Source organism: Apis cerana, linkage group LG11 (genome assembly GCF_029169275.1).
Source record: "Apis cerana isolate GH-2021 linkage group LG11, AcerK_1.0, whole genome shotgun sequence".
NCBI lineage: Eukaryota > Metazoa > Arthropoda > Insecta > Hymenoptera > Apidae > Apis > Apis cerana.
This window is the reverse complement of record NC_083862.1, coordinates 10162000-10180419: the sequence shown is the minus strand read 5'-3', so window position 1 is coordinate 10180419 and position 18420 is coordinate 10162000. Positions and strand designations below refer to the sequence as shown.

The 18420-nt window shown below is 26.7% G+C and overlaps 3 protein-coding genes across 12 annotated transcripts in view; 2 read left to right on the top strand and 1 right to left on the bottom strand.

Moving 5' to 3' along the window:
- Positions 1-206: 206 nt before the first annotated feature.
- LOC107999625 (interferon-inducible double-stranded RNA-dependent protein kinase activator A homolog) lies at positions 207-10259 on the top strand. Of its 9 annotated transcripts, none has more exons than XM_062081734.1 (8): positions 207-426; positions 736-768; positions 1229-1553; positions 1746-1866; positions 1952-2246; positions 2747-2896; positions 3020-3131; positions 4646-5383. In XM_062081734.1, exons 2-8 carry the CDS (start codon positions 757-759, stop codon positions 4780-4782), a joined length of 1152 nt encoding a protein of 383 aa, XP_061937718.1. In that variant the 5' UTR covers positions 207-426; positions 736-756; the 3' UTR covers positions 4783-5383. The 9 variants fall into 9 exon arrangements, with proteins under 9 accessions (XP_061937718.1, XP_028523365.1, XP_016915067.1 ...); XM_028667564.2 differs by having other exon boundaries at positions 208-426; positions 1731-1866; XM_017059578.3 differs by having other exon boundaries at positions 208-768.
- Positions 3144-4302, bottom strand: LOC107999627 (5-formyltetrahydrofolate cyclo-ligase). Its single transcript, XM_017059583.3, has 4 exons — positions 4115-4302; positions 3726-3981; positions 3530-3577; positions 3144-3439 (listed from the first exon to the last, which is right to left on the bottom strand). Exons 1-4 carry the CDS (start codon positions 4223-4225, stop codon positions 3267-3269), a joined length of 588 nt encoding a protein of 195 aa, XP_016915072.1. The 5' UTR covers positions 4226-4302; the 3' UTR covers positions 3144-3266.
- A 1407-nt stretch (positions 10260-11666) lies between the features above and the next one.
- Positions 11667-18420, top strand: part of LOC107997720 (calcitonin gene-related peptide type 1 receptor) — a 100018-nt gene continuing 93264 nt past the window's right edge. For both annotated transcript variants that reach the window (XM_028666661.2, XM_028666663.2), the window contains exons 1-2: positions 11667-13062; positions 14120-14377. The gene's annotated coding sequence lies outside the window, so the exon portion shown is untranslated. The remainder of the gene's footprint in view (positions 13063-14119; positions 14378-18420) is intronic.

Genomic DNA, 18420 nt, shown 5'->3' with positions numbered 1-18420 from the left:
AAATTTTTTATGCTGAGCATATTTATGTTATGAGAATATAATTATTATATTTTCTTTTAAGATTAAAATAATTTTAAAATATTCTAATATTTTTAATTTAATATTTTCTCTTTTATTTTAAATAAAAGAGATTTTTTTTTATTTTAAATATAGAACAAGCATTTGTTTCTGTAAAACCGCCAGTAATGCACCTGCGCAGGAAGATGCGCGTGCTCTTTGCGTCTATAAAAACTGTTCACATCGCTTACTGCGGCAGAATCAGAAACGAGGAAGATTCTCCGGTAGTCAGTAAACCACTTTTCTGTCGTCAAACGGATCAAGCTTTTTGTGAGACTTGGATCGGTCACAAAAAGCGGGATTCGCTTTTCGCATAGGAATTGGCCTGTTAAGGAGCCAGTTTATATATATATAGAACGTTTGAAAATTGTGAGTAAAGGTAGTGACTTTTTTGATTTTGTGTAGCGGACGATACTGTGACCGGTTGGTCTATGCACTTCTTTATCATCGTTTTAAATAGAATCCTGTCAGTGATGAAAGTCGTCATGGACTTTCAGTTCTCGGTGAAATTATAATAAAGCTTAACCTTTGTATTTCGTTATTGAATTTTTTAAGCTTTACATACTAGAATTAATCAATGAATTTTATAACAATCATGGCCGCCAGCCGGTTTTCCTACCGTTTTATACTGCATAGATCTTGTGTTCCTCATTAACTACTTTACTAAAATATTTATAGGATTTTATTATTGAATATATTATGGATTCACATGTTAGTATAAATTATTTTATTTTTTACTTATTATATGATATATTAGATATATAAGAAGTAAATTGATAAAATATTTATTAATAGTATGATTTGACAAATCATTGAAAATCTATTCATTAAAAATATTTTTCACATATATTTTTACAAATAGAATTACAGATTTGAATATTAATAAATAAAAATAGTTTTTAAAATTTTTGACGTTTGATAATTTTATTATTAATCAAAATTTATTTATTTATGAAATATTTTAGTTATATGAAATTTATGATTTAAAATTTAATAGAGATTCAATTGTTAAAAGAAAATATAAATTAAATTATATAGTCAAATCAATACTTTTATATTTAATAATTATATTATATAAACTATATTATTTTATAATTAAATAACACATAATTTTGTCATTTATTAAATTTTTAAAATTAAACATTTATCAGAAGGTTTATTATAATTTTAGGCTGTAGAAATGGAAGAAATTCATCAACCACAACAAGTTGGGCCTAATATGATGCCCAATGTAGGTGGGGTTCCTAACCATTCAAATAATGTTAATCGGCGTAACAGAGTTCGATCATCATTACATAGTTTGATGATAGGAAAACGTCCAATAAGTGAGGCTGCTCAATTGGAGATGAAATCATTGTCTAACAAAACACCAGTTTCTATTCTTCAGGAATTGCTTTCTCGTAGGGGCACAACACCAAAGTATGAGTTAATACAAGTAGAGGGTGCTATCCATGAGCCTATTTTTCGTTACCGTGTTACTGTTGCTGATGTTGTTGGTTTGTATTTAATTTTGATAATGCAATTTAGTTTTTAAATGAATTAATTTACAAAATTTTTTATTCATTAAGAGATTAAGGAATTATAGATTTTTTTATTTGAATTTGTTTTTTTTATAAAATATCTATTTTATTAAATGAAAGTGATAAATGATAAGTATCTGATGATTGAAGCAGATCCAATTGTTTCAGCAATGGGGACAGGAAAATCAAAGAAAGAAGCAAAACATGCTGCTGCAAGGGCTGTATTGGATAAATTATGTAGATTAAATAGTGAATCACCAGATTCTCCACTTCCAAATAGTATACCAGAGTAATAATTAATAATAATATATATTTTTTATATTATAGTTTAATTTATTTAATAATTAATTTATTTAATAATTAATTTTATATAGTTCTGAGAATTTGCAAGAATTATCTGGATATGGAGAAGAAAAAATAATTACAAATCCAATTGGAGCATTACAAGAAATGTGTATGTCACGTCATTGGCCTCCACCAAAATATACAATAGAAAATGAAGAGGGTTTGCCACATGAAAGACAATTCACAATTGTCTGTTCTGTTTTAAAATATCGAGAAGTTGGTCAAGGAAAAAGTAAAAAAGTTGCAAAAAGACATGCAGCTCATAAAATGTGGCAAGCTTTACATTATATGACTACAGAAAATCCTAATATAGATGAAGATGAGGTAAGATTATTTTGTTTACTTATATTTAATTTAATAAATTATATACTTAAATTATAATTTTTTTTTTTAAATCAAATATTTTTTTTATATTTAGTTACATGTTTTTTATATATTTAATTACATATAGTGTTAACATATTGTTTTATATAAATTGTGTACTATATGTATAACTTGTATGTGAATTATTTTTATGTGTATGTGTGTGTATGTTTAGTGAAGTGGAAGTGATTTGCTACTGTAAGTAGTATTATGAATTATAAGCTACCTTTCTGATCACCCTAAATCTATAACGGATAATTTATGTTAAGATCTCAATTATGTGCAATCCATATGTGTATTTGTAATATAAATCATTAACACAACAGCATATATTTTCAACAATAACACGCTTGGATCATTTCCACTTCATTCTACTCTTAATGTAAGTGCAGTCATTGGTAAACTTCTTCCAATGATAAGCATGTAATTAAAATTTTACATATATTAATTGTCCGTTATAGGTTTTACAAAGAAATGCAAATGTGAGTGCCCGTTATGCTGATTTGAAAGGTAGCAAAATTTCAACACTGACTACTATTCATAGCCTTAAGGTTTCACAATTTCATAAAAGTTTGAAGTCATCCACTGGTGTTAAACTTTTTGAATTACAGGTTTGTAGTGTAATGAATTGAAGCACTACTAAGTGTTTTTAAATTTTGAATTATAAAAACTATAAATTTTTTGATTAAATTTTTAATTTTATTAAATTTGTTATATGATTTTTTTTGTTGCAGAATACATGTTTAAATGATGGCGATGTAAATTTAGTACAGTTTTTGCAAGAAATTGCTTCAGAGCAGCAATTTGAAGTAACTTATGTTGATATTGAAGAAAAGTCTATCAGTGGTAAGTGATTAATTTTTTATATTATCATTTTTATATTTAATTTATTGAAAATGAAATTACATATAATATGATGACAAGTAACATAGAAACAAATAGATAACATATTTTTTTTAAATATATGTTATATAAATATATTTATTTTTCTGTAAGTACAAGATCCAAAACAATGTCATTTTCAGATGTAGGAATATCTTCCCATAATTGTTCATTAAATGCCACTGCAATTAAATGTGGTTTGTTTTGTTGTTTCTTTAAACATAATTCCAAAAATTTGTCATAATAACCCATTCCATGTCCCAACCGTTTCCCTAATTGATAACATATATTATTATAATTTATATAATAATATAAGTTTTTTTTCTAAAAGAATTTATATAAGTAAAATAGATTTTACTTACCATTAATAGTAAATGCAAGACCTGGTAAAAGTATTAAATCTAATCCACCTAAAATATCATAAATTTTATATTATAAATTAATTTTATATTTCATTAATTATAATAGAAAGATTCATATACAGAGATATTATTAATAATAACTAATAATATAAGAGCTACATTTATAATTCTATAAATTAATGATTTTAAATCTTACCTGTTTCCAATGCATTTTCTCTATTTTCATTATAATTTGGTTGTTTAATATTCCATTTAGTTAATGGTAAAGTTTCATAATCTTCCATTGAAAATAATTTAACCATTTCCATCTCTTTTCCATTATATCTAGGAACAAATACTTCCTTTTTTGTTTCGAATATATGTTTTAATATTGGAATTGTATCAATTTCATTTTTTGTACTTAGATATAAGGAAATTCTTTTACTGTCTTGAAATTGTGATAGAGAACATAACTATAAATATAGAAATATATTTGTTAGAAACAAAAATTTAATAATTTTTAATTTTTAAATTACTTTAAATAAAAGTAAACATAACCTCTTTCATATATTATATATAAATTAATTATTTCTCCAATATACTTACTTTTTCAAATACTTTCATTGATTGTCTTTGTTTTTCTTCAGTACTAAGTTGTGAAATAATATTTTCCATTTTTTTACGTAAAGCAAATTTGGCAGATTTTATTCCAGTCATGATTCTATATTAATATGTCGTATATCTTTTGCAAAGAAAAAAGATCTTATATAACACATATATGACCTATGACATGATTATCATATTTTACATTAATTTTTCATTTAATTTATATTAAACATTATCTATAAATAATTTATCTATTATTTTCAAATAATGTTATTTAAATTTATATTTTTTTAAATATAATATATTATTTTTACATAATAGTTTCATGATGTTAAATATTTAAAAATCTTTTGGAAATATTTTTATTGATTTTTTGATATTAGTTATTACTAATTAATTATTTATTTAATTGATATGATTTTGAAATATAAGAAAAAAATAGTTTTTCAGTTCTTGAAAATAATATTACACAGAAATCAAATATTGATTGAATTGATGAATGTTTCAATTTTATATTTATATATGTTATAGGTAAATGCCAGTGCCTTGTGCAGCTGTCTACTCTGCCAGTGGCAGTTTGCTATGGTTGTGGTGTTACTAGTAAAGATGCTCAAGCTAGTGCTGCTCAAAACGCTTTGGAATATCTCAAAATCATGACCAAAAAGTGAGCCAGCGCTTTGCTCCTGCCAGCTGTCACTATTAAATGTAAATCTCATAATAATTTGCTGTCCAAAAACCAAAATAACAATACAGATTCAAAAATGTTATCAAACAATCAAGTATCAGATAAAGGTAAAAGCAATCAAAAACTTGATCACATGGGGAACAAAAGTAGATTATCAAAACCATCTATCAGAGCAGTAAATACTACGATGGGGAATAAAGATACTACATTAAGTACAATCACTACATCAACATCAACTGTTACAGTTTCTTCAAATAGGATGAATTCATCTATAAAAAAGAACAGTGGAAATAACGAGAATTTAAAATCTAATGAACAACTAACAAAGAATACGTCACTTGTAACCACAAATCAATCTAATTCTACTTTCAATACTATAAGAGGTGTTAATACAACTTGTGTTGGTAGTAATGTTTCTCATGAGAGTACATCTAAATCAAAAGATTATTCTATAAAAAAATTTTCCAATGAAATTGATTCAAAAATGAAAAATTATCAAATACAATCAGAATACAAAGAATCACCTGTAAGCAATCAAGATTATAAGACAAGGAATAGTGCGAATATAAACAATTTATCATCGAGATTTGTAAATCAATCTGTTCAAGCGTTACATAGAGACAACCATGGAACTTCTTCCAATACACATCAATCTCGACCAGCATCACGGAATGATAACACTGCGTTTGCCATAGCTAGAAAAGCATTGGAGCAACAAAATTCGACATCGAAGACGACACCGATTAATTTTCCACCTTTACGTGCTCCACAGAGTATCGTCAATGTTCATCATCCTTTTGTCACAGAAGCAAGAACTAAACATAATGATATCGATGGTCCAAATTCTAAATCAAAATTGAATATGGTGAGTTCTTTGCAAAGTGGTGTGAAAGATCTCGATCACAATAGACAAACCTTTCATAGCTATGGCACATCTCAGATCGCTGGTATTCCCAATGTTCAAAATTTAAGTAATGTTACGGCGAATATATCACCTTATCCTAGACCGGAAAGTTTTCCCCAACCAACTGTTGCAAGTATGCTATTTCCTGATACTTCTCAGTTTCCTCAATCACCTCCGTTTAATACAACACAAATTGGACAGCTAAATCAGTATCAAACATATGATCCTGGTAGTTTTGCAACTACACCAGTGAATGTGAACCCTGTAATTCCTCAATTTTCCGCAGAAAGTTCCATTCCATATCCACAATACGATAATCCTCCTCAATTCGTGCAGCCGAATCATTATCCAACGGCGGATATAGCCAATAGTCAATATCAATACCAAGCAGCAAGTGTAGGACAATTACAGGACTCACAGATGTTTATACAAAGTTTACAGAGTTCTATCGCTGTAACAGATCAATATGCTGCTCCAAATTACGCTAGAACAGTCAGAGCAGAATTAATACCACGATTGAGGAGGCCACCAAGATTCAACAAGTAAAAATGATTTTTTACATATATATATATATATATATATATATATATATAAAAGAATGAAAATTTGTCACAAATATAAGAAGAGTAAAATGAAAAATAAATTTAAATAAAATGATATAAAAAGACATAAAGTCATGAAATATGATAATATTTCAATAAAAATAAAATATTCACGTGTATCTTATGCATTGTTGCGAAAATTAGGAACTAATTTGCCAATCTACTTAGTCGATATGTTATATGGAGGAGATTTGGTAAAAATTATTTCAATTTTTGATCCATTTTGAAATAAATTTTAACCAGTCTATACGAATTGATGTGTATTACGAATTGTATGTAAATGATAACTGGTATTTTGGCAAAAATATATATAGATACACGGTTAATGACCATCATTAATAATCATTCGAAAAAATTCTGCCTGAAATGATTTTACACATATATATATACATACAAAAAAAAAAACATTAGGAAGTGACAAGAAAAAAAAATCATTTTGACTTGTTTCTATCATTAAATGTGACACGGCAGGGCATAGTGAGTTGAGCTCGATTATAATTTTATGACGTAATTTATCTAATATCATTGAATTTGAGAGAACGAATGAACGAGTGAGCGAATGAACGAACGAGCGAACGAGCGAGCGAGAGAGAGAGAAAGGAAAGAAAAAAAAAAGAGGCAATTGCAACCAGTTTGTTAAATTGTACATAAATTATGACTATCGATAAGAATAGTTTCATTTCTATAAATATATAGTATTTGCGAAAATGATTCTGGACAAATTTGTTTTCGTCAAGATTGATTAGTGAAAGCAAATTTGTTAGTTAGTGGAGCAGAATTCATAATCATGTTCCACGTAAAAATCCATAGGAAAAAAAAAAAATTTATGAAATAGAAGGAAGAGAAAAAGAAAAAAAGCAAAATTATGATTATAATAATGATAAGTCTTAGTTTTAATGAATGGTATCCTACAAGCTATACTTTGCATAGAATTAGTGGAGGTTTTCCAATATTTGCATATTACTTAGCTTATTGCTATGTTTTTAATGTGCTTCACTATTTATATATGAAATGACGGTGTAACGATGTTCATTGCAATGCGATTATATATAAAAACAACTCCTTTGTAGAAGAAAATAAAAAAATGTGAGATGTTTGAAAATTAAATAATAAAATAAACAAAATTTTTAGTCTTTCGAATAATTCGCTTAATTTGAACATCGTATCTCCATCAAACGTATGCACAGTGCAAACGTAGCTTTCGGCGATCCGAGTATATCCGAGGGTGATCGCGATAAAGTAACGATATAATCTTTCAGTGGTGTATGTTTTTTCTTTAGTATGGTAGCTCATAAACTCATAAGCATCACATATTAATACGCATAAGGTTAATCGTTAAGAGAAATCCTCATTAAATACGCATCTCGTATTAAACAAAACTATATATATACTCGTGTGTATTAAATTTTTGAATTGCTAATGTGCGTTAACGTCACCGAATAAGACATTTATACTAAGAAGAGAAGAATAATATTGCGTATGGACGTATCTAGCGTCAAGAGGATATGATGAATTGAAAAAAAAAAATGGAAAAGAAAAAAAGTTAAGGTAAGATGGAAAAAAAAAGTGAAATGAAGTATAGAAAGAAAAGATACATTGCATAATAATGCAATTTTTAATCATGGATCATCATCCTGTTTGTGAATGACATAATTACGAAAAAATGTAATTTTTCCGTGACGATCGAGAAAATAAGTGCGAGAAAATATTCGTTGTAAAATCAATCGACGAATACTACGAATTTTTCGTCGAATCTTGCGTTAATTAATATTTCCGCCTAAAGAAATCTGTGTGTGCATACGCAATTTCGTCCAGCGATGATTTTTTTATTCTCGCTTCCTTCAATGAATCATTAATAGCCTAGTAGCATTAGATAGATATGTATTTTATCTATTTTTATTTTTTGAAAATTTAGAAAACGAATTTATTCATATTGTTTTCTTTTTCGCATTGAAAAGCAACTTGTTTGGACTTCTGGACGTTGTTTACAGATATATATTCTCATATGAGATTTTTGAATATCTCTTCAGTAGTCTATATAAAATATACATTGTAGTTCGTATACATTGTAATATAATATTTGCATATATTGCAATCATTAACGAATTGTTATATCATCTTTATTATCTACGAATATATATCTGGAAATTTGTCTGTAAGCTTGAATAAGTCTGAAAGTTCAGTGTTCATTTAACTTATACTGATATTATTATTGTTACTTTTCGAACAATCGAGTATTCTAATAGGATCGAAAGCGAACGTAACATGCAAATAAAATGTGAAATTTTACATGTAAAAATTTCACGTATGAAATGGTGTATGCATACTATATTAAATCATCGACTCGATATAGTGGTGCAATAACAAGCTGATGGATAATCGCGCATAACTACGATATCTTGCCCCGCATCTGACATAAATATATCGATAGTACAAAAAAGAGTTCATTTTCTGTAAGTATAATTCGTGGGCCAGGGTAACATGGAAATGCGTGATGCTGAATGAGAGAGAGAGCGAAAGAGAAATTAGAGAAAGCGAGTGAATGAGCAAAACGATAAATGTGCCTCAACACGAGTATTAGGAGGAGATAAAGGAAATTAATGAAACTACCCTAAGGTGTGGATGTTTCAAAAAATCGCGACATGATTTCTTGGTTGGAGCATATTTCATACATTTGGAAAATAGGCATTACTTACATGCAAAGTATAGAATGTGTATGCGTATAAACGGAAGTACATTGCTAGGTTGATATTGCAATCAATTATTTCTTTAATGATACAAAAATACGATAAAAAGAGAGAAAAAACGAGGAAAGCGTTGTAGAAAGAATAGAACAGAGCGATTTGATTTGTGGATCATGATCATTGAATCTAACTAAATTCTTTTCGAGCAAATGTAACAGTTGTGTTTGATCATGATACAAAACGCTTAATTGCTATTACGGGTGATGCTAATTGTTTTCTGTAATTATATTTATTTTTTTAGATTTTATGGAATTAGAAAATTCATCGTATATTTTGTTTCGACGATCGATTCCGTTTTGCATAGAATATTTTCGAATTTTTTTTTTTTTTTTTTTAATAATTATAAAATGCTATTTTGCATGTTGAAAGTTCGACTAGTTTCACGTTTATCTTCTACGTGTAAGTAGTTTTTTGTGCCAATCAAAATGAATTCGTTGCGAATGGCAAAACGGATACGATACCAAACAGCGTTTTATCGCTGAAAGGCGTCGACAAAAAGTTGTTGAAACTCGCCAATTTGTAAGGGAACATATCAACGCATATGTAAAATTAGAAGAAAATAATCTGTTGAATTGGAAAAATAATCTTCTCTTTTAACGAGAAATTTTATATAATTTTTTTTTATTAGAAATGATTCAAATTGACAATGATACGATCTTTTGGTTCATCCTTTTTGGTTCAGAAGAAACTTAATTTTTTTATATTTTTCTTTTCTTTTTTTTTATTTTATTTATTTTTTTTATTTTTATTGTGATTTGCTGTTTATTTTTGCTTTATTGAAAAATATATATAATATTAGATATAATATTTTGATCAAAAAAAGTAAACACAGTAAGATTCTTCAAATTTTACAATGGTATATGTACCCTTAAAATAAGATGAATAGTGTTTCTGAACCGTTGATCATAATCGAAATGCCTCGTTGATTATTCTCAATTTTGCTTTAAGTTTTCGATTGCGAATACCAGGAAAATCTTCGAGAGCGTTAAGATTGAATCGATTCATCGATTGAAATCGTTAATCGACGCGATTAGTTTGCTTTTTAAAAAAATTAATCGACTTGATTAACTGCTTCAAAAAATAAAAGATAAAAAAAAATAACAAAGCGTCGATTTATCGTACCTTTATACTATTAATATTCTCTTATTTAAGGGGAGGGGACGATAATATCGAGCAAAAAAAAAAAAAAAAGGAAAAAAATAGTAAACAATCCGGTTATCAAACAGTGAGGCGAAAGCATAATAAAAGAAATATTGTGATGCATAATGAGACAAAATATAATAGAGAGAGAAAAATAGACTTCCCATCTTTTTCAATTATGGGGAAGCACATCTTTGTGGACCAACCTAAGAACGAGAAAAGGAGACGAGAAGCTTTTTGATTCGATTAAGTAAGTAATATTTTCTTTTTATTAATTGCTCTATATATATATATATATATTTCGTTTCTCTTTTCTCGTTCGCACTCCTCATTACGGAAGTGGTCTTCTTAGTTGTGCAAAAGAAGAAAATGATTTTCAACGATTTTCAAAGTTGACGGATGAATAAAAAAAGAAAAAAGAAAAAATTTATTAGCATTTTTCAACGGGATCCGTCGAGTCTCGTGTACGAAATAAACAATAAATTTATTAAGGCAAATACGAAGTGACTATTTATAATTTACTTATGATTTTATCGTTTAAACGCTGTTGCGTTTTATAAAAGTTTTAAAAAGTAATATATAAAAAAAGAAGATGAGAATGAATAGAAAAAAAATTCCAGCAAAAAGGAAGGAACATTTTTAAGAAAAATTTGCGAATTAATATATTTTGGTTGTATTTATCTTCATTGTGCCGCAAATTTCTACTCCTCTCCCCCCATACCATACTTATCAATTTATCTACATACACATGCTTGCAAATTAAAATACAATTGTATAAAAAAAAATATCACTATTTCTCTTAATCTTTTCAATATGATCGATTTTTTAAATGAGTGAAAGAGAGAGAAAGAAACAAAAGCCTTAGAAGAAAAAAATAATCTTTATCTACTATAAAAAAAAAGGATACCATAAAAAAAACTTTAATATTGATGCAAAATGATATATTTATCAATTTCTTTTTCCTTTTTATGAACAAGTTTCATTTGTTAGTATAGAATTGTCCTATTGAATAATAAATTCCTACATAGATATTTATTTCTTATAAAAACTAAAAAAGAAAAAAGAAAATACTTTTATGAAAAATAAATTAAAGATCTAGTGGATTTGGATATAATTTCTAATTTTTATATATGGAGGGAGGGATGTGTTCGTAATTATTTTTGTTTTTTTTTTTTTCTATTTTATGATCACATATCCGATTTCTTTCGTTGCCTTCCTTCCGATCCTTTATCTTTCCTTATTCTTTCTTTTCTTTTTGTCAGTTAAATTATCCTGTATTTACAAAGTGATATTGTTAATTTTGTATAATCGACATAATGTACTGGCATACAACACGAACATGGCATACAGATAACGACTTAGAACAATATAGCGAGGCTCGTTTTTAAAAATGAGCAGCATTCAATAACTATAGCCAAGGTTGTTTTATGTATGATTGTGCGTGTAACATTGTTAATAAAATAACGATGCTTATGAAAGTTCTTTTACATTCTATATTTCCATTTTCTTATTCATTTTATATTTTATAGTTTTTTGAAAATTTTTTCAATATACATATCAAAATAAAATAAAAGTATTAAATTTTATTTGTTTAATATTTAAAACATTACTAAGTAATGCTTTCAATTTTATTGCAATTATTGTTCGTATATTTACAAAATAATCCAATTTTCATAATATTATAATTTTGTAATATATATAAATTCATTCTGAAGGAATATTTATTCGTATAGTTATAGAAAAAATTATTGTTGTTCATGTGATTAGTTTAGTTTTTCTTATAATAAGAAATATATCAGATTTGATAATAATGACTCAACAATAGTTAAATTACTACTTTCAAGTTACTACTTTCACTTCATGCACTTGTTCGGTTAATGCCAGTTTTTAAAAAATTTTGGCAATTCTGCAGTATAATATTATTTAAAATATTATGCAATTTTAAAATATTAAACATATCTATTATTAAGTGTATATATTACTGATAAGCTATCCTTTTTATAAATTTCAGACTGTCTTTATTAAATTATTAACATTTTTTTTTATAATTCACAAACATTTCTAAATATTCAAAAAACAATTATCTATAAATTACTTTAATAAAAAATGTTTTATTTAAAAAAAATATAAGATATAAATATTTTTGAATAGTGAAAATAATTTTTTAAAAAGAAAAATCAAATTCGGTTCAAAGAGTTTATTAAAAGTTTATTAATAGAAAATTAAAAAATTGTCCTTTTTTATGTTGTAACATCTTATAACATCTAATATTTTATTTTGTATTGAGTTGATAATTAATTATGACTTAAAAATAATATGAAGGCTCTCAAAATTTAGTTTTAGATTTAGCGCTAATTTGAATTTAACCGCCTTGTAGAGTATGCGCGGTAGACGGTAAGGGTTGAAACGTCGTTAGCGCTGGTGGTGCGCTAGTGGTTGCGCGCGCACTTCGAGTCACGTTTTCTATCACAAGAAGCGTTCAGTTGCTGTTGCGTGGCCGCGTGATTCGCAGTTTTTAAAGTTCTCGTTCGAAAAAGTTTTTTAGTTTTGGTGATTACTTGGCAGTGTGCATTTACTTGGTTCTAATACAAAAAAATGATAGAAGCGTCGTGTGTCAAAACGATAATTCAATAACAATGACAAAACGATAATAATAACTGTGGAATTTATATAAAATTGTTCGATAACGATCATAAATGGTTTACAGTAAAAGTGACAGTTTAAAGACATTCCAATTCCAATCATTTCAAATTTAATGATATCTGTTAACGAAATCTTTTATTATATAATGTTGCATTATAATATTATGGTAATTTATCCATAAAAATAATATTGGTACGAAGCAACTGAAGATTTGCTATATACAAACATTGGTAGGTACACAAATTTTGATTTCGACGCCATTTATATATGAATTCTCTTTTAACGACCTCTATATTCTCGTCATTAGTTTATTATCGAAATTATGAAGCGTCATATATTTTCAAATATTGAATATTCAAATATCGTATCAACGTAGTTAAATTAGATGTCATTTTATTTCACATAATTTATTATCAAAACTTTTTTAAATTTATTATTTAAATAAGATAACGTTCAATATTAAAAAATTCTTATGCAACAAAAATAGATTGATTAATTTTCTTAGTGAGGTTAGATCGATGTATTCAAAGATATAAAGTTGTTGTCAGTTGTTCATCTATATGTCATTTATAATTAAATTTTTGTAAAATCATATAATAAATTATTTTCGATCAACACTTTTAAATAATAATTACAGTATATTTTTTTTAACGAAAGTTTAGAAAATATTCTAGTCTAGAAAATATTTGTTCTTTTTATAGAAAAACGAATCTTGTATAAATAAAATTTTAATCAGAATAGTTACTATCGTTCATAAGATTTCGTGTAGCTTAATTGTTCTTTAGCCGACAAGTATTCTGAACTTCTTTATCAATGTGGCTTTCATCCTGCTAAACCGGAAATACTTGAGTATAACGAAATCTATTCTATAAGAGATTGAATCTCGTTTGTCATAATTATATTTTTATTTATTGAACTTGTATTATATTTATAAAAAATATTTTTAGAAAACAAATTATACGATTTATATCATATCATTTATATAAAATTAAATTAAAAAAATTTAGCGTGAAATTTTTTCTGGCACAATTATTGAGCAAAAAAGTTTTATTTGATAAAAGTTTTAATTCTTTTCCCAAATTGTTACATCGTAAATGATTCTTTCGTTAGATAGAATATATTTCCAATAAAATATATCACAATATATATAATTATAAATTGAACTTTCTCGTTTACAACTTAAAGAGAAATCGATTTAATATTTAATATAGACAATAAGATTCTGCACTTTTGCTGCACAATATATATTTTTGAAGCAAATTGATCATGTACTTGCATTTTTTTGAGGTTCTGAATAAATAAGAGAAAAGTAAAAGAACAAGAAAATTTATTAATAAACTGAAATTAATAATATACCAATGAAAATATATTATAAAAACATTTATTAGTTTTTTCAAACCGTTTAAAAAGTTTCGATTGGTGAGAATTGAACGATTATGGATCGATTAAATCCGTTCGATTAATCGTATCGTGAGTAAAAGCGCGGTGAATGATTATAAACTTCAGTTTTTGTGCACGCTTCATCAGCTGATTGTCGTGTCCTTGGTGAGTACCCTGTTTTATTATTTAAATTGAATCTCTGCGAACTGATCAACCCTGACACTTCCGGAGTTACTTTATATCTAAGAGTCAGAAGAACGAGAATAAATATTTATTTCCATTTGGAAAAAATTCAAAAGTAAAAAAGATTTATTCATTTCTAAATTAAAATTTAACGTGAAATTTTTAATATCATTATTGGAAACAAATCAATTGGAAAAGAGATTATTATTTGTAATTCGCTTTCTTCTATATGCTATATGGAAGAGATTTGTTTACTATTTTTATAAAAAGAATGATAATGATAAAAATCATATTCTGTGAATTGTATTGAACATATATTATTCAATCGAAAGAACATCAATGTAGGAAAATCCGCAATAATTGATTTCATAAAATCCTTTTCACATTTCCTATTTGTATTAATATATTATAAAATATTCAATAGGTGATATTTTTAATTTTAGAATAAAAAATTTTCCAGAATACGAAATGAATTTTTATAATCTTGAAATATGAATCGATAAAAGAAGTATAAAATTATGAATTGATCCGTGTTCCCTTAAATTTTTATCGTCTCTTTTCTCCGGTCACGCAAATTACGTGCATGCGAATTTTAAACAGCGCGCGCTTCGATGCCTATATACTCGTGGTTCTTTTATTTTCGCAACTTCGAGCTGGCAAAGCTGTATTTCGAGATCGTTTTATTACAAAACGATTCATTTGTCAACTTCATGAGACTAGGATAGATTCTTGCATCGCTGCATTTTCACTTGTAACGCTTTGCCATGCTGTTAACCCACTGCTTTAAGTATACGATGATGTCTAAACTCGATAAATTTGTCAAACGATCAACTCCGTGTTCCGTTTGGATTGATCAGAACTCTTAAATGTAGAGACTTGCAATCTTGTTTGTTATTTGAGATCGATGATGCTCGAGTGTTAAGAATTAAAGAGTTTTTAAAATAGCAACTATTTTACAAATAATAAACTGATTGTAAAAGTAATCTCATGTTTCTCCTTGTTCATATTAATAATTAATAAAAAATTTATTAGGATATGATAAAAAGAATGGAAATTTTCTTACTATTTATTTATCTAAAGATCGAAGTTCAAAAAAAGATAAGCAATAAAATTTTTATTCTTTTTATTCTATAATTGCTTTTTATTCTATATGTTTATTATAAATTTATATATCAAGAATAAAAAATTTTATTATTTAGACGAAAATTTTTCAAAATTAAGCAAACTGGAAATGATTCTGTTATTTTTTTCAATTCTAGAACATTCGATTCCAGAATTTTAAACTTCTTGTTTAATATTTATGAACATACTTTCTATATGCTTTCATATATAAAAAATGCGAGAATTTGAAATAAAATTAAGAAAATTGGAAAAGATCTTGCTCGATTTCAATCAAATAATGATGAACATTTATTTTCCGAATCGAAATTTTGAAAAATTATCTTTTATACATATTTAAATGATTGACATTTGAATGAAACAAAGAAGAATCTCGCCGAATGCAAAAAAGATAAAATTATTGTTGCGTGAAATGTACTGCCTTTGGGTGCTTCGTGAACCTTGAAACGAGTAACTAGAGAAAAAGTAATGAAGAAAGTTTCTTTGGCGCACATTTCTGTACACAGTTTCAAATACAAAATTCAAAGGGTCTTCTCGATTAAGTCCTCGTAAAATTTTCTTCGACCATTTACCAAAACTTTCTTTCTTTCAAAGACAATTGGCTATTATGTATTATCTTCTCACCTGCGAGTATCGCGTTTCGATTTAACTTTCTTTATTCGTGAATTACGCGCCAAAATTGATATTTCTTATCAATTTGATAAATTTATGCAATTTCAAATTTGTTTCTTTGTTTCTCGTTTAACTTTTTTCGATCAAGATTGCGAAGTAATCGAATTTTAATTAATCTCTTCGTGAAACGAATCATTTTATATTATTATAAAAGACGAGAATTAAGTTCGAAGATGAAGTAAATAACGCTAAACGCGATAAAATTTGTGTATTTCTTAATGTATAAATTTATCGCAACATCGACGTTTAGTTAAGAAAGTTAGTCTCTAAGTTGCAGTTTCACGCTTGAGACATAGCTTGCGATCTATCTCAATGAAAGGAAACTTTACAAGTTATGGTTGTTAAATTAAATACGTAACATTATGTTCGATTTTATGACCCATTTTTACGATGTTATTTATTACGTAAAAACATTGGGATCTTCTTCAAAATGCTCGAAGAAAAAAATGAAGTGTGTATGAATATCGAAATCTACGATAAATTTTTGTTTCCAAACAAGAAATAGAGATATTTTAAAAATTTTGTCGAGGATATTTTAAAAATAATATTTTTAAAAAAAAGAAATAAGCAGAAATTGTAATTAATTTATTTATTTTAATAGAATAATTTTTAATTTAAATAATTTTATTTTTATTTAATTTAATGTATCTAGAAAAGTTTAATGTCTCTTTATTTCTCGTCAGGGTTCATTGAATTTAAAATGGGTTATTCAGATCATAGACAAGAGTTAATTCTATATCGTTTGTAGATCGAAAGTTTGTTGCATGTAGCTTCTTATCATTAAGCTTCAGTTTTATCTTTTCCTTTTATTCTTTTATTTTAGAATCTTTAAGGATACGATATTGCATAAATGCAATCTGTAATTAAAGGTAAATTGGCTTTATCACTTTTAAGAACAACTTTCAAAGATATGTGAAAATTACTCAAAATTTTCCTATTAATTTCATAATAAATGGAATATTGACATTCGGCCTTTATAAATCTTCCTATTCTTCACAAGAGTTTTGTTATTATTGTTATTAAATATATAATTATCTTATTCATTAAAATTCAATAAGGAATAATAAAAGAATATTCTAGAATATTTTTCAAGAGATACTTTTAAATTTAAAGGTAATTTTATCCTTAGAATAAAAATAAACAAAATTACATAAAATTCGATTTTGGCCATTGTAACAATTTACTCACTGTTGATTGCTTCTCACTGTTGGGTTTCAATTAAATCATCTCTCTATCTATAACGTGTACGAATCATGGTTGGTTCGATTTTTGTTAGATCCTAATTAGTTACTAATTGAATCCCTCACTGTTACGAAGTAATCGCGGCGAACTCTAAAATGTAATTAATTCTGATAGGGTTTCCTCTAGATATCCTATAAATTCTTTAATTCATTATTCTAAAAAAATAATTTCACGTGAAAACAGTGCATCGAAAAAAAAAAATAAAGATGGAAAGGATCATCAATCCACTTTGTAATAATTTTTAATTATTAAATCCATTAGAATTATTGAAAATCAATGAAAATCGATAGAATTGAATAACAGTTTTTGATAAGAGAAAAGTTAATAGGTCAACATTACGATGCATCTTATTGCTAAAAACGTGCATTTTGCTGATAAAAGTATATTCGATGATGTCTTATAGATTCGTGATTTTAGTGCGGTCATAGATATATTCTCGTGGCATGCATGCACCATGGTTGTACAACCTCTGTACGTTTCATGATACCGGGAGGGTACAGCTATTCTCCATGGTTAATGGCCATATCGAGAACGTTATTGTGCAACTTTGTATGTATTTATTTTTGCAGTCGAGATAAACGTGGTTTATATTGTGGTCGATCCAATTTCGAAGTTTCGAAAACCTTACGTGACTCGATACCGAATAATTTATCCAGGCAGGCCTGTATGCAACTTAGAGTTTTGTTATGTCTAGTTGACGTTACTGTTGATTAATTATCGATTCGATTAATGAATTAATCCGTTTAAGTATTCAATAAATTATTCGGATAATGATAATGTGGAAGTTGAGATTCGAACATTTTTAAAAGTTAATAATAAGATTAGAAAGTCAATTTGAGAATGGTTTAATATCTTGATAGATATTTGAATATTTTTTTTCAAAAAATTTCAAAATATTTTCCCACATTGTTCATTTTTTTAATAGTTATATATATATTTTGTATTGGCTGAAATTATTCTTATTCAAATTTCAGAATATTTATATTTTCTGT